Consider the following 18235-nt stretch of genomic DNA (forward strand, 5'->3'; position numbering starts at 1 on the left):
GAGGAAATAAAAGGGCTTTTTCTTATCTGCCATTGGAGTGCCCAGTGAATGAATCTATCCTCGGGCTCTTCCCTCTTTTCCCTGGAAAATGAAGCTAGGGCAGTCTCTTGATGTCCGGTGATGGGATCATTAGGGAGCAGCAAGGTTGTGCGAAGGTCGACTAAACACAATTAGGCTGCTGACTTGTGAGTGACACAAGAGCTGGCTGTAACTTTTAATGGCAAATGCTGCAGGATCGCTCCAGGTGGATCTGCCTGTTTGGGATGTGTTAGAGTTTCATTCTTTCTTTTTTCCCCAGAGGGAGACGAGAGGAGAAATACAAAATCCCATTGTCTGTGGGACATTTAATCTGTTTCTAAAACAAAAAAAAGAAAATCTGTTCTTTTATGCTGTTGCACATGGTGGATGACATAAGATGGACAATTATACATACACAGCACATGTCAGTTTGCGTGCATGTTGCTGGTTTTGAATGTTGTGGTCTGTGGACACAATGATGATTGTTATCTAAAGTGTGCTGCAGCTCATTAGCATAGAACACCTCCACATGAATACTGAGTCCCTCACTGTTCCTCTTGTGAGATAAGCCTGTGCTGCTTTCATTAAGTTTGACAAGGACAGAAAGGTCTCTGTTCGCTTTTCAATCAAACTTCATCATAGCTTCTAAATTTTATGAAGTGTGAGTAATGCATGACTATGAATGTTAAGGCTAATTCATTTATAGCTGTTAAAAGCCTTATCCTTGAGCCTCAGTACTGCATGTTTAATCCTTACTGTACCGGTCCACTAAGAAAGATCAATATATTCAGCACGTACAAATGACAGAATTGGGCAATGGCAAGACTTTTCTTTTGTGAAACCTCCGCATGGTTGCCGTTTTGTAACACGAAACAATTTAATGTTGTGAAATGGAACCACTTCAGTCTTAGGCAACAAAACTACGTGGTTAGGCTCAGGCAAAAAAAAAAACTTGGTTCGGGTTTGTACAAATCATGGATGAGCTTAAAATGAGTCACAGGCGAAACTACATCATGGACAAAATGAAAAAAATATATAATATAACCGTTGACTTCTGATTTCACACGGGACCTCCCATGGGACAGGAACATTAGTCACCTTATTTTCTTGTCTGCTCCCGTAATCATTACTACAGCCTCTAGAGGTTGCCTCCTAACAACAACCATAGCATTTTTAAACATTTTTTAACAATGGTCTTTACAGAGAAATAAATACATATGCAACATTTAATCCAATACAAATACTAGTTGAATGAGTTAATAGAAAAGAGTAATTCCTACATTAAATGTAGTAACAATGGCAGTAATAGTAGGTTATAGTATCACCTCTGGATGTGTCAGCAGTAACATTATTTGAGAACTGAGTTAGAATTCATAAATTGTTTGAATCTTCCACACTTTTTGTGCAACAACTGACATAAACCTAACCACTCAGTCCTACCTGGGGCACTCTGCAACACTTTACATAATTAACATTTACTATACATATGGTTGATATAATACAATGGTTTCTTCTGCTCTTACACTTCACTAAAACATATGTGATTAATTACTATTATCTACCTTTTTAATTGAGCTTTGTCTTGCCAACATTTACATTGACTTTCTCCTTTGATTGATGATCCGGAAAACCAAGGATGAAACACTGACCCTCAACTATTAATTAGCTTTGATAATGAGTCTTCTCTCTTGTTGATGTGCATCATAGATCACAATATTGCCAAGTGATTCCACAGTTTGGGATTTGCAAATCAAAATGTGTTGAAAAATTGATTTTTACTATGATGAATTGGTAGCATTGAAGATTTTTTCACTTGCTTTCACTCGGTTTTTGTGGATGTGTAGAAATCTCAAGGCTATGTTTCCATCAATTTAATCACCAACTAGTCCCTCAAAGCAAAAACATCCAATTTCCATCCGTGGCTGCACTCTGGAGCTGCTTGTTATGAAGTCCTTCCAGCTAGACAAAATATATGTCAAAAGTAATACTAACTTGTTAAGAACCATAACATGAGTCCATATCTACTGTTGGATTAACCCAGGTGCTCTAAGTTCATTCATCTTGCCCTGTCATTTTCATCATATTTTTAAAACAACATTGAGTTATTTGATGTCAGAGATTAGATTTGACAACTCTGTTACAAAATGTGGAGCAGACTTTATTCTGTGGTCCCTAACTAGACTGGATTTCAAAGGCTGTGGCAGGCTCAGTTTTAAGTGATATTGCTCTTGCTATAGTGAATATTGGCATCATATGAAATTAAACAACCTATGGAATCCATTGGAGCTTTTCAGAAAGGGGGCCAAATATCGCCCCAAATGGCTAAACTTGGGTGCGGGAAAACTGGCAAGGCCATTTTCAAAGAGGACCCTTGACTTCTGAGCTCAAGATATCTGAATGAAAATGGGTTCCCCTTTACAAATATGTACACTCTATGATAATCACAGACAGTTTGGGGTGCAGTACACATGTGTTATTTTGGCGTATTCTAAAATGGTCTTTTTGAATATCTCTGCATACTAGGGTCCTTAAACAGTCTAGATTGCATAAATTGGGTCTGACTGGAAATCTGAGACTCTTGTGGATTCAAAGAGCTCAATTGTATTCATGTGTAATGATGTTAGTCCCAATAGTGGACATTTCATTGTATGAGAGTATTTTTTGAAACTTGATCTCACTGTATAAATGGAGCTGATGTGACCTCTTGGATAATCACAGCCTCATGAAACTTTACAAGCACAAACTACAGACCTGGAGGAAAAAATCATATCAACCAAAAAACAATTTATGTGACATAATTGAGAATGGGCATCATAAACTTGTATCATAATGTTCTAAGCCCTTATAAACTCTAAACTATCAACATTTGAATAGGTGTGTAACAAAACACATGGCAACACAAACTAGAGAAGCATGGCATTCAGAGGATGGATGGCTTTCCTAGGTATATTGACATTTAGGGGGTTTTATGGTTGTTCTCCAGCCTATTGTAAAAAATATGCAATTCTTACAGAAATCTCCAAATGTCCACAGTTTTTGATACAAAATCACAAACTTTTCTATGGAGTTCCTGAAGGTCATGTCATTTTTTTTAAGTGGTCAAAACTGGTTAAATGTTGGAACATATGGCCTCAGTCTGGACCCCCATCTGTAATGGTCTAGAACCTCCACTGAAACAATGATCTGTCCAGCGACCAGTACGGTCCAGTCCAGTATTTGGAGAGTTCTTAACTCATCTTACTCCTCTGCCTGGCACAGCCTTATAGGCTTTACCCGGTGGACTTGTCATTGTTATGCATATCCATCCATCATCTGTACAACTTATTTTGTTTAAGGCAGAGGGTCACGCCCAATCCCAGCATTCACTGGGCAGAGGGCGGGAACTGTCATGTACTTTAGACAATGGGAGCACAGCACGACCCAAGGCCTCTCTGCTGCGTCCACATGTCTCTCTAAAACCTGGCATCAGTAGTCAGAGACTTCTCTATCCCTGTCACTCTTTGACTTAATTTCTTACAATGCCTTTTTGTTTTTTATTTCCCCTCATACTAAAACCTGTCCAAAAGGTTTATGTCATACCTTCAGCTTCACCATGGAGAGATACATTCGCTAATTTTCTTGCATCACTATAGACCATCATGGAAGTCAAATAATGACTTATAATCAACCGGTCATCCGGTGGTTGGGCAAAGAGCATTTTATCAATAGCTTGATAAAGTGACTTGTGTTTTTTGAGTCGGTAAATATGAGAGGGTGTGTTGCTGCCAACAGTGATTCCGAGGACTCCAGTCCTTTCATTCTGGACTTTTTGATGATATTCAATTCATTCTGGGCAGGTTTGTATCACATTCTCATTTCATGCCACCGAAACCTTTTATTCCTGTTTGGCTTGACTGTATTATATTGTGTTAAACAGAAAAAAATAAAATTCCTCTTTTGAGTTAGGCGAAGAGTTGGTTTCAAGCAGGGGTTGAGATCAAAGGCCAGCAATGTCTTCAGGTCAAGAGGCTGGAAGTCTCTCTGGACTTCTGGAAACTTTGCGGTTGCTCTCAGGAAAACCTTCAAACCTCTGTTTTACAAGTTGTGGTGTATTTGTCTTTTTATGAGTTGTTTTTGCCCTTTTGGATTGATTTGTGTAAACTCTAAAACTGTCTATCACATTCAGGCTCTGACTCAAGCATGCAATTTAATCAACGCATCAACTTTGTGCAACACTCTGATTAAAGTGAATGCATTAGGGCGACGTCTGCACTGTATGCATTGTAAAGAATTACTAGAACATGCATGATGATTTATGCTTTTGAGCTTTTCTTCTTTACTTACAATGCACATTATTTATTGCATGTTGTTGGCAGCCAGACCTCGGAGAGATGTTTGTGCAGCACAGCTTAGGGTGACAACGTGATAGAGCTTTTGTTTGAATTGTTTTATTGGAAGAGTTGTGTCACACGAGTACATGAGTTAGTATTTGTTCAGTTTAATATTCTCTTCTGACAGGAATACTGCAGAAGTACACACTTTATTTATGTGAAAAGAAAGTGGTCTGTCCTTTTTGAAATTCTCCTCTCACCTCTCTCCCCCTACAGTTTGACATGCAGAGAATCACCCTGGAGGAGCTGAAACACATCCTGTTCTACGCCTTCCGCGACCACCTGACCATGAAGGACATCGAGAACATCATCATCAACGAGGAAGAGAGCCTGAAGGAAAACTCTGGGAACTGTCAGACAGAGTTTGAGGGAGGTGAGTGAAGGTCCCTGAGCTAACAGGGACTTGAAGTGTGTCTGTGTGTGCTTGTGTGCCATAGACATACAGTCTGTGGTGTGTGTTTGTGTGTGTGTGTGTGTGTGTGTGTGTGTGTGTGTGTGTGTGTGTGTGTGTGTGTGTGTGTGTGTGTGTGTGTGTGTGTGTGTGTGTGTGTGTGTGTGTGTGTGTAGTAGTAGTAGTAGTAGTAGTAGGTGAGAAGGTAAGCCATGCTGTCAGGAAGAATTTGAGCTTTCTCATCAAAATACAGCCAACAGAATCCGCACACCTGCTGATTTATTGATGCGGGGTGTTGGCTGGGACCGGTGTGAGCTGGTGACCAGTTGCAGTTGAAATATGCATGACCTCACTCTGCAAAACTAGCCATCCAAGGTATATATCAGAGCAGCAGTGGGTATTCTAGGACTTTTTCACTCTCTCACTATAAAAATTGGAAATGTAATAGTTTATTTAAACAAATTCTATGTCAAGGCATTTTGAGCAATTTATTTTGTTTTCATACGCCTGGATAGAATTGATGATTCAGTGAGTCAGCCTTGTGAGTCTTTTGTGCTTTGGGGTCTTGACAGAACAACATTTATAGAAATGATCAGAGAACAAGACTAAAAGGGCAATTGAATTTACATAAAATGTATAGTTGAATAGAAAACGAGACAGCCTAGTGTCACAGTGCTCACTATGTGAACAATCACCTGTTTGGCTGTAGATGAGCAGATGCTTGTTGCTTCAACGGTCAAGAGATGTGTTCAAATAAACAATGGGCCTCATGCAAGAAGCAATATATGAACAAGTTTTCTCTTGTTTGTTCATATCCACAATTGTTTTCTTATTTTGTGAGTACCATGGGTTTCTGGGATTTACCAATGTTTTCTAATGTTTGGTATTCTCTGAGGTAAGAGAAGATTTTACGAGGGACCGAGAGCACTCTGTTCAAGTTAAGAAAAAGACATCAAATTTTCACAGTCCACAAACATGCAAACTCCACACAGGAGGGCCCCAGCCCAGTCATTGGAACCCACTTGCTGTGAGGCACTGCTGTCCATTTTGTCCCAACATTAATCACATGAATTTGGGGTGTAAGAAAGGCTGAGTCATAACGTTCCCAGTTCCCACATATCTTGAAGGCAACATGGTCGGGCAGGGTCCCAACCTGCTTTGTTATATATTTATAGAGTTTTTTCATGATGAATCATACTGTATGTGTGAAATTCCATTGCGCTGACATTTTTCTTTCTAGTCAAGGTTGTGTTTATTTCTTCTGTTGGCTAAAATTATGTTCAGAGGGCAAACCCTTAATGTTCCTATTTACCACAACACTTGCCTGTGAGCCTGACCTATAGGGAATTTATCTATGTGAACGACACTGGTGTTCTTTAAAGGAATGACGACTGATGACAACATGATGTTTCTGTTGGGTTTATGCAGGATCATACAGAACCATCACATCTGTTAGCCTCAAGGTTCATAAGAACCACCTGCCACGCAGAGACACCAAAATGTGCTCAGTCATGGACAAATCAATACATTGTGTCACGGTGTGATTCATACTGAGCACAATTTATCATGCTACTCTGGTGCTTATTGCTTCAGCTTACTGGTATATGAGGTAGCATAGAGGCTCTTGATTTCCCACTGGCTTCACCTTGCTCTGGAATCAATAAGGTGTGAAGCTAAAAAACAACAGAATAAAGAATGTAACCACTGATCCATAGAAGGCACTGATTCATTGCTGAACAAATTGTACTAATAAAAGCACAGAGAGACATGCTGGAGTAGCAGCTGTCCAGGGAGTGCCTCGTAGCTAGACGCAAGTGTGGAAATCAACTTTGATCCATGAATGTCACAGCTGCCTTACAGATGCATAGATTTAAGGGCCCCCCTTGTAGCATAATGTGCATGTTTGTGAAATGCACCTACATCATTTGAATAACTGTTGACTTTTTCATGTACATACTAAATTGAAATCTTCTCGAGCACAAGAGTCAAGTCAAGTCAAGTCAGTTTTATTGTCAAAAATTGCAATATGTATGACATACAAATGCAAAAAATGAAATTACAGTCCTCTCAGACCCAGTGCAATCAGCATATACATACAACATAATAAAAATAATAAAAATATACAAAGAGTAAAAAATATACAAAGAGTAAAAAATGTAAAGTGGCAGTGGATTGTAAAGTGAATAGATAATAATAATAATAAATAGACAGTAACAGTGCAATGACATTTGTTGAATCGAGGTGGAGCGGTATTGTTCATTAAAGAGGTGATGTATTTCACATTTCCAATTTCAACTAGGGGGTTTGGCTAACAGAACACATCTTGTGTCTTTTCAAAACGGGGGGAATTGCAGCAAATCTCTTTAAAAAGAGTGTAATATGAGTGATCGAATTTCTAAAGGTATATTGTTTCTGTTCTGCATTGGAATGTTGTATTGGATTTATTTATTTATTAAGATTTTAGAAACGCGTGTCAATTTTAGACCTTTCAAAATGCACATTTTCAACCATATCCCATCACTCAAGAAACGGAGCACTGAGTGAAGCAGAGAAGATTTAGATTAAATAAAGTATTATAAAGTATATTTTTCTTGCACACAACCAGCTCAAAGTACACACATACCTTAAACATTACCTTTCTTAAAAGTTTATTTATTAATTATAGTTTAAATGTACTGTACTTTTTGTGAAAAAGATTCACATCCACAAGGGACAAAAAAATATTTCTGATATTCCTACAGTACATCCTAAGTTATGTAAAATAATAATAATTATATATATATATATATATAAACCTTTTTTCTTCCTGGTCTCAGGAAGAGTTGATTGGCCTGTAACCTGTACACTTTTTACACAACTTATTTATCAGGTAACACTGGAATGATTTCACATATAGGTTTTGAAGCAGAAGCCAATGTAGACAGCGATAAGCCAGCAGCCTCATTACTCTATGACCACAGTTCCAGTGAAGAAAATCCTTTGTGGATCTTTGGCAGTGGTGTAGTTACTTTGGCGGCTGAGTAGTGTGTTTTATGAGGTTGACAGCAGGTTCAGGCGGCTGGACTGAGAACTAACGTCTAGACCACAACTCTCCTCCCATCTTTACAGTCCAGCTAGCAGCTGAACACATGCTCTCTCCATTGACACCCTGGTCAACTCACCCTGACTTATACAACCATAGTTGATACTTGAAATTCAAAGCAGCTGCACTAAAAATTATATGAAACCCTAGTGCATTCTTTAAAAAGTTTGAAACCAGTTACATAATATCATCACAGATGATTTGGCTCCTGTTATTGAGTGGTTTAGGACTCAATAACAGATTCAGTGGCTCAGTATATTAGTAGATGTTTGTCAGAGCAGCAGTGGACTCAGAGTTAGAGAAGTGGCTTGTGACTGGGAGATCCCTGGGTTCAATTCCGAGGCCTGTAGGATGAAACTGAGTAGAGAAATGTCTCCAAACTATGGTGGTTGTATGGCTTCATGGTGTGATTGTGAGTAACTGTGACTGAGTGTGAGCCTGAAGGAGATATTTCATCTTAGCTGAATCCATCCATCCATCATCTGCAACTGCAACACGATCGGGGGGGGGGGGGCTGATCCCAGCTGACCCTGGTTAAATTCTGTTAAAATTACTATATTGTCCACTATAGCTTGTGTACAAACACAAGCCAAGACAAAAGTGTTCTCCATCGCTTAACGGCTGAAAGCTCATTTTAGATAACAGTCACCTCACGTTGGGCCTCATTTATCAATCTTGCGTGGAAACGGGCGCAGATCTGAGCGCATTATTGTTCGTAGGAAAATACCCACGTGTGATTTATGAAACATTCGTATCTGACCAATCTCAGCGTACGAATGAGCGGGCCTTGATAAATGCGGCGGTTGAATTCGATCATCATTAACATGTTACGCCCTTAAATATTCCTGGTTCGGAGGCCTTGCCCACTGAGGTCAAACACGGAGAGGAAGAACGCTGGTTAGAAAAGAAACTTTTCCGACACACAGATTGGCATTCTGACATCCGAGATGGAGCAAAATAAAGATGTGCTTTTTGGCAGTCTTAAGAGTGGAATAAAAGGGGCCCATACAAACGCTGTTTGGAAAAAAATAATGGAGGGAGTCAAACCGAAGCAGCGCTCCACTGAGACCCGAGTGCGCCTGTGCGCACTGTTGGACAGGTGTGCCGTATTCAGCACCCCTGCCGTGAAATGCAACCCCCCCCCCCCCCCCCCCCCGCATTATAGCTGATATTCAAAAGATCCATTTAATTCATTTTATAATTATGGCTGCAGTTTATTTCCACAGAACATACAAAAAGGTGTTGTTTTGTGTTCGCTACTATCCAAGTTTGTGATTTTAAACTCTTTAAAATAGTTGAAAGACTGTAAGTAACCAATGTTCTGACCGTTGTGGGTTAGCTGTATATAAACTACTCCTATAGGTCAAAACAACAGCCTTCTGATCCAGAATATCACCTATAATGCAAGGGGGTGCATTTTACGGCCGGGGTGCTGAATACGGCGCTCTTGCTCTGTAGCAGGTTTGCCAGCGGGGTCATTAGGTATTCCGTAAGAGAATACCTTTGTCATCTAGAAGAACCATACCAAGATGTTAATCATCTGATACCTTGTTTGATTTAATGCAATTTATCGAGGGTAGCCACGAACCAAGGAGATGAATTTGGCTCTGCAGTGCGTCTTGCTGCAGCCGCGCGCCAACACATTCATTCATTCATTCAATGTCGGGGTCGCGGGGGGCTGGAACCGAGCTGTTTTGATATTTAAAAGAATCGCGTGTGTCCCCCCCTGGCCACCGGGCACACGTTTAAAAGCGACAGCTTGGCATCACAAATCACCTGTACATTTCTTTTATGGAGTGGTAGTTTTGGCGATTGATGAATGCGTAATCATTCATGGATGGTGCCTTCAGACGCACATGAGTACAATAAATCGCTCCAACCACAATTTTTTTTTTTTTTATCAGTTTAAAGAATCCGTTTGATCTGTTCTTAATATGTGACTGTTTATGCTTAATGACAGCTGACGTTTGTTCATTATTTTCAGCCAGATTTTGCTGCGCCGCAAATCCACAGGCTCAAATTTGCGTACACGACCTGAGACCAGACGTGAGATGTGATCGTAGCTCACGCTCACGTCCAAATTGATAAATGCCGACGTTCACCAGGAAATGGTCGTATGCACGTTTTTCTGCCGTACGTTCGTTTGATAAATGAGGCCCGTTATGTTTATATTATGTGCGAGTCTGGAATAGTATTTTTTCAACTGGAGATTACCAACTTATTGCACTGCCTCAATGAACTAAGCCAAGAGAGGTGGTGTAGTTTTTATCCTACTTTCCAAACTGCATTTTCTTTGGAACAGCAGTAGAATCATTTTTGATGACCTCAGTGCTTCTTGAATTGAGAGTTAAAAATAGAGTAAGTGAGAGTGTGAGCCATGTGGCTGTGGGTCATTTGCCAAGCTCCCCTAATTACGGCGGCCCGGTAAAATCAGTTCAGCCACTCGCAGTCCGACACCCCGCTGCAGGGAGGAAGAGCTGCTGAGTTACCGGTTGGTGCCAGAAAATGGTCACATAGAAAGAGTGTGAACTGCTGCTGTGTGAGTCTGGGTGTCAGCTTGGGTTTCTATATAATGTCCTCAAGTTCAACATGCCGTCTTTCATCTTAAAAGGGAGTATTATGGAGATAAACACTTGTCTCATAATCTGAAGGTGGATTTTCCTCGAGCATGAAGGTGGTACTCCTCCATTTTTAGTCTAACCTCATTGATATTCTTAAATGGATTGAGCAAAAACAAATCCCTCTTAGTATAAGAGAATGCAGTTCTACAGCACCAGGAACACACTCACCAGCACAAAGATCATAACAATGAATCAGCACAAACACAGAATATTTAGGGAATATGTATTGCAGGGAAGTTGTTTTAGACTGCAGTTGTAGTTTTAACTGCATGTACCTTATAAACCAACAGGATTTTGTCAACATTAAATGACAATGACTTGCCTTTATTCATGTGGATAAAATTAAAGGGATACTCCAGTGATTTAGTATTATACTTCCCTGATGTCAGGGGGAAATGGTCAAAGGTTGTTAGAATAATGATACCCAATTATATTTATTGATTAAATCAGAAGAAACCAAAATTAGCTAAACTTCAAGCGGTATTTAGGAAATAAAAACCTGGATGACCTGTAGTTTCCTGATGTTATTCCCTGAGTCTTAGTCTGATGCTTCCTGCTGATATTATTGCTATTCATATATATTATTAAACTAAGTTTTATAAACTATAATATTCACAGCCAAAAACATTATCAGTCATATTTCCCATTGTATCGCAGCTGTTATTACTACTACTTGTATCATTGATCATATTTACTGCCTTAATTATTATTATTATTATTCTGCGGCTGTTTTATGTATACCTTATATATATATATATATATATATATATATATATATATATATATATATATATACATACATACATCTTATAGTTGTCACTCTTGTGGTTGCTTGCATCTATGGGTCTATCTGGCTATCCCCCAACCCCCCCCCCCCCCCCAGTAAAGTTTCCACACTATCTAGGCTTTTTTCTTCCGATGCTTGTCTTTGAATTGTGGTGCTCACCTTATTATCCCTCTAGCCGATCACTTCCCAGTTACCCGCTGTTCATTCAGATGGTAGAGCAGAGCTGTTAATTCTGCCCAGCAACCCTGATGTGAGATCACACCAAGCTTATTTCCTTTGCTCCAAGCCACAGTGGAACATTTCTGTTAGACAAACTCGTGACCAAAGGAATCAATTCCATGCAAAGGTTTCGTAGCTTGTTATCTTGTCAGGTTCGAAGATTTGGGGAGCAATTAGAATCAAAGTGTTTCTTTTTTCTGCCCCTGTAACTTTGGATGTGATTAGCTTACAGTATCTTCATTCATTGATGAATCATATTTTCTCTGCCAATAATACATCTAAATTAAAATCCTAGGTTCTTCCTGTTCATTTTGTGTCGCAAGCCATTCCAAGCATTAGATCGACATCAATCCTCTGATACCCCAATCCCTGGAAGTCCTTTCCCTCACAAGAAAATGATCGATTCAAAGACATGTCAGAAACAGAAGTGCTATCATCTTTTAAACTGGCACTTGAGGAACCTTTTCTTATTTCCTGTATTTTTTCCCTCTTTCTGTCTCTCCCTTTCTCATTTTTCTTTCAGTTCACCCCTCAAAGAAGAACCGTCAGACGTGCGTGAGGAAGAGCCTCATCTGCGCCTTTGCCATGGCGTTCATCATCAGTGTCATGCTCATCGCAGCCAATCAGATGCTGAGGAACGGCATGGAGTAGCTGCGCCCACTGTGAGCGGGGAACAAGCCAGCCTGCATGTGCATGCCAGTGGGTGAGGTCATATCCCCGTTGATAGGAAAAGAACTACGAGGAATAACATTCAAAATAATCATGGACAGACTCCATTTTTAGAATTATTCTTAGTTTTTTTCGAACGAGTGGCTTTTCTCCACCCGACAGTGAAACCATGAAGCCAGCATGTGGAGTCATGCAGGACTCCCTCCCTTTACTCTGACAGGGACTCTCAAGGGCTGACATTACACATAATACTCTGTCGTGTCTGTTTCCCTGATGCAATAAAAAAAAAAGTTAAAGAAAACTTTAGTGCAGGAGTTCAGAACTGCCCGCTTTTCCAGCAGGTGAGATGTTGTCCGCAGATCTGTCACCCACCAGGAGCCTGATGAGCTAACAGGGCTGCAGTTTGGGCCCCGAAAGCGAATGAAAGCAAGGGAACAATTGCCCTCTTATTATAGTTCCTGGCAGCATGATGGCAGACCTCAACGCCACTCAAGCAGAAGCATCTGCCACAGTTCCTGCAGCTCCCAGGGTGCTACGATACTTTCTATTTTCAACTACTATATCTGTGGGCTGGTACTGTATGAGGTGCTGACATCAGTTCATCAGCCCTACTCAACCGAGCAGTCAAGTGAACAAAATGTTAAATGGTAACTCCAGGCTTGTGTTTTGGCCATGTGATAGATATGGATGAACACAGAATCTGTGAAAGTTTGATTTTAGATCTTCTCTTTCTCCTGAACACTGTCGGGTGAACACTATTAAGTATGCAAAGAAAAGGTTTCTGTATCTTATTGAAAGAAAAATCCACCTTCTCTGTGTTCACGCTGTTATATTATTATCTATCTTTGTTCAGTGAACTCCAGGAGTTCATTTTCAAGTTGATTTAATCCAACTTCTCTCAGTCTGCTTTGTCTATCTTTGCTTTGGTCTGTGATTTTCTACATTTCCCCAAACGACTTTGGAAAACTCCTGGAGAACAAGTGTGAAACCATTGCATTCAAAGATAAGAGCAAAGTAGCAAGAGGTTTTCCACTCGACAAAACTCATATTGAATCTTTTACTCTAAATCTATTCTGGCGTCTTGACACATTTCCACCTGTATGTCTTGCTAAATGAAGCTTTTACTCTTATGATGCCACCGCCTGGGTCGGCCATCATCAGAGAAATTCACTTAAGAGTGGAGGATTTTTTAACTGTTGAACTATTGTAAGGTGGAGTTTTTTTCCTTCAAATCACAATGAACCAAGTTAATGAATTACAACTTAGTGCTGTGAAAAGTTGCATCCCCTTAAGTTTCCTGCAAAAGTTATTTTTTGTAATGTATGAGGCTTGATTAGTTTTAAAATGTAGTTTGTGCAAAATGCAGGCTCCATTCGATTTATCCTCTATTTTATCAACATTTTATTGTCAACGTTTGCGTTTTTGTAATCTTAATACATCCACGCGTGACTCTTACTGTTAGTTTCATTTTCTGAAATTGAATCCATCCTTCGTCTCTATCCTGAAGTCACTTTCCACAGATAAAGAAGAATCTTGAACCATAATAAATTCTGTAAAAACTAAGGGGGATAAAACTTCCTCACAATGCTGAATGATTTGAAGACCTGTATTAACACATCGAAGTCGGCTCTGAACTCCTGCACTGACTCTCATCTCAACATCTAGGCCCAGCCAAGGGTCAGAAACACCCCTGTTGTCAAGTGCATGCGATCAAGTCAGTGTCTTTTGTAAATACCAAGTCTAACGTGTCTCAAGTGTCTGTTTGAAGGTGTACAGTATCTGTGTGCATGACTGTCGGTGCTCTCTGCTCACTCTGGTTCAGAGGTGCAGGGAGGGAGATCAGCAGACAGAGAGGCGGCTGCTTCGTCACAAACGCGACAGACGCAGGTGGTGAAGGCCCTTCTGCTCCCTCTCAGCCCTCTTGCCAAAGCCATAGAACTAGAGGTGAACCAGACAACACAATATAGAAACTTTTCCCTGTTCCTACATGGAAACGTAAGATCAATCTTACATTTTCTTTGGCAGAAATATATGTCTGTCATGTAGGATTTGGTTTATTCCTGTTATTGGTTTTGCACTGCACCTGTCATCCGTTCCTGTGAATATGACATGAGTGGCTGTAGGTTTGTGCAAGAGTGCCATCTAGAGGTGAAGTGAGATCACATCGTCCCTCTTCAGTGTTTGTGTGTTTCTGTGTCAAAGCACCATGGGAATCACAGCAGCATATTCATAATGTCTGGCAATTGTTGATCTTAAATGTTAAAATATGAGGATTTTTATGTATGTATGTATAGGTTGACCTTGATCTACCAACACTGCGGGTAGAGCAGCACTTGTATTTGAACACAATGTATTTATAGGAATGGATTTGTTGCCTATGGCAGAAAAAGTCATCTGTAAAATGTAATAATTCACAGATGAATTAACAATATTACATCTTCGAGACTGAAGAAAAAGCAGTCTACAAAACCTTGTAGGTCACACTGGTTTCGATTTCTTTCTTTTTGTTATCTGAGAAAGTCACATTGATTACGTTTTTGTTTGTTTGTTTGTTTGTTGTGAGTAGTGATGGAAATGTCCCACCAGATTCACGGCTAGTCACTGCTGACGTGTAGTGGTAAACTGGAAAAGGGTTTTGTGGGTTCTGTGTTCTTTGAGAAGAACATTGTCTTTTACATGTTATTTTCATTTGTGTATGTTTTGGGGGATTTGAGTTACAGTTACTGTGGTTACAATTTTGCTGTAGTCAAACTGTCCCTGACCCTCAACCCCTGGTTGAATGTCTAAAGAGTTTTATTTTGGAGGAGAAATGAAAAGCGTCTCTTCAGTAGCATGGTGAATGGATCCCACGTTATTTTGTTATGTAACTTTGTACATAGCTAATGACATAGCATATGTATTAGACAAGCACACATATACATACTTTGCATGTGCGATATTTAAACATGTAGACTAGAGAAATACTTTGAGTTGTACTATTTATTAGAGGCATAATGTTGAAGTTGTAAATATGGAAATCTGTACAAAAGTCAAAGAATTAAGCATTGATGCAATAAAACTGTGTTTTTAAAAAATAGTGCTTTATGTTTATTTAACAATGGATTTATGCTAATTATTGAGGCAGTTATAGTTCATTATCAGGTCCAGGGCGTCTGCAGGGGCTTAAAAAGTATTAAAAGTTGATAAATCAATTCAGTGATAACGAAGGCACTAAAAAGTGTCAATAATCAAAGTTTTGGATGTGTAGCTTGTTTTTAATTAATATGTATATTTGTCCAGAGATGTCCTACTAAGCTTATTATTATTATTATTATTATTATTTATTTTTTAATGAACAGTTTAATAGTGTACTGTACCGTGACACTGTTATGATTTCTATATAACGTACTGTACCATTACTTTCTCAAATGACATTTTTATGGTACATTACTATGATTTCTTTATGACATACAGGAATGACTTCTTAAATTCATATCATGCTATACTATAACATTGTTGTGACTTTTTATCTCTCCCCGGCAGCAACAGCAGGGCCGGAGGCATTATGTCTTCAGGTAGCCCATCTGTCCGTCCCATTCTTATGAACGAGATGTCTCAGGAACCCCTGGAGGGATTTTCTTCAAATTTGGTTCAAATGTTCACCTGGACTCAATCAGCTGCTTATCTTTTAGAGGTCAAAAGTTACTCTAACCATAGCTCAAGAACTTAACTAAGCGTTAACTATGACAACATTTCACACAACAGTCTAATAGGATAAAAAGATGAAAGTGATTTACAATTTATATCCACAAGGTCAAAGGTCAACTTCACTGTGACATCCTAATGTTTCTGTCCACTATTCAACACCATGACACAGGGACAGAAGAGGAGACATTTGGACAGATACTGAATTGGTGACACTAACCATGAAATTGTGCTAATTGTATAAATCGTGAACCACGTTTTACAAAAAAGAAAAATACACTGAATATCTTTTTCTAAATTCCTTCACAGTCTTCACTTCATAAATTATGAAATTCCAGACTGTTTGGATGTCGACTGCAACTTGACGGAGGCATACAACGCAAGGCGCTAATTATTTCATGACATACCACAATATTACTTTGTATGTCATTGTTATGACGTTCTATAACTTTTCTATTGTGAGATTTTTAATGACATACTATGCTTTGACATTTTTATGAATTTTATGACATATTGGTGCCATACTATACTATGACTTTTATTTTTGTCACAACATTTTTTTTGTCACACTAAACCAGGGGCTCTCATGTTTTAAAGACTGATCCAGCATATGATTAACAGGAAAAGTAGACAAATAAAAGCAAACAATCTTTTAAAATGAGGTCATAAAGGTAATGTTTCACATGACTAGAGGCGTTTTGTCCTTTACATTTACATACATGAGGGAGCAGAATATATGAATATAATTAAGAGCTTCTAAAGACAGATGGCATGGCGGAGCAAGAAACAAGGTAAACTGAGTGTCGACTGTATATTATCCATTTGTGAACCACACTAAAACCACAAGAGGGTAGCATTAGGCACTGATGCAGTGAAGCTGAGGGCTGTACTGACACAAATACACTGATACAATAATGTACATGTACAGAGGATCCAGTAGAAACAATTATTTGTATCCCAGCTATAATTTTCTACTGTAAAATATGAGTTTGACTTTGTAACTAAATAAACAAAAATAGTGACAATAGTGAGCATTGTAACCAAATTAAGATGTCACCTCCAAAATAATGTAATGCAATTGATTTAAATTATCATTATTTCCATGTCTAAGTAAGTAATTTCCTGTCCCTATAATATCCAGCTTATACATGAGTAACAAGTCTGCTTCAGGTTCATTTAACCCGACTGCCCCTGGTGTTAGATGCAGTATCTGTTGACTGACATTTAGCAGGATTTTAACCAACACATAGTAATCCCATTACATGCCAGGAGGAGATGAGCAGGCCTGCCGTTGAATAGTCTGATCAGCATTTAGGGCTGTGTTAGCATGCAGGCTCTGTCCTCCGGAGCGACACCACCCTCTCCAGCTCTCCGCTAGAAACAGTCCCTTGTGCTCCCAGCAGGCTCCTCCTGTTTCATTAACATCTTAAGCTTTTAGCTGATGCTTCATCCAGAGCAGCTTAGTGAGAGTAAGCAGGAGTTCAGCATCTGGTTCAAGGACACTTTTCACAGGACACATGGCTGCTACGAAATTGAATCCATAACTTTCCATTTACAGTACAGTCTCTTGATGTGATATTCAGGTGTACTACTTTTGTAAAGGATATGTGATTAAACTATTCATGAGCAAAGTTGGTGTTCACGAGTCCATGCAGCTGGGAGCTAAGGGTGAAATCTAATCTATTTTTGGAGACGACTTAAAGGGCAAATCTCACAGTGTGGGAAAAACATTTTGTCCAAAATTACACAAATGAATGGAGCAGTTAAAAAGTCAAAAAGCATGGTAGCCCAGCATGGTAGCTACTTTTTAGTCCAGAAAAAACAGGAATGGAGTACTTTCACATTTGTGAAATTTATCAGATGAAAATGAATGGTGATATAGGAAGTCAATGACATGCGGTAGTAATATGGTTGTGGTCCTTTACAATAACACAGTTTAAGCACAAAGAAATTTGATCTACAGGCTGTGTATGTCACTAAAAAAAGAACAAATGACATAAAACTCAGTTTGACCAAACAAAATCCATACTGTGGTCAATGCATCAAGAATTCAAACAGAATTATATTATATCAGAAACAGTTACCACGCAAAAAACAGGAAACCAGTTGTTTATTGGAAGACAGTCTTGGGAGCAAAAATCCAACTGATAACATTGAATTCATTAAATATATGACATCATATACATCTGAATACAATAATAATACCCGCCTCAAAGGCCTCCAGCATTTCCACAATCAATACATTTGTGCACTCTTCCATTCCTGATTCAATTTTCCTGTCATGGTCTGCAGTTCTATCTCTGTGTCCAAAAAAGTGCTTCAGGCCGCACGCAGCCTCTTAGTTTTGGCCGTCTGCAGTAGTTATGGCACTCAACAGATAAAAGAATAACTCAG

At 39.2% G+C, this 18235-nt stretch overlaps 1 protein-coding gene across 1 annotated transcript in view; it reads left to right on the forward strand.

Moving 5' to 3' along the window:
- Positions 1-12139, forward strand: part of LOC310947309 (calcium-binding protein 8-like) — a gene marked incomplete at both ends in the record, with an annotated part of 72103 nt that extends 59964 nt beyond the window's left edge. The window contains 2 exons of the mRNA XM_083914096.1: positions 4605-4761; positions 12012-12139. Of these exons, the coding sequence (XP_083770222.1) occupies positions 4605-4761; positions 12012-12139 (285 nt within the window). The remainder of the gene's footprint in view (positions 1-4604; positions 4762-12011) is intronic.
- Positions 12140-18235: the final 6096 nt, after the last annotated feature.

The sequence above is a fragment of the Echiichthys vipera genome, assembly GCF_963691815.1.
Source record: "Echiichthys vipera genome assembly, chromosome: 5".
Lineage (NCBI taxonomy): Eukaryota > Metazoa > Chordata > Actinopteri > Perciformes > Trachinidae > Echiichthys > Echiichthys vipera.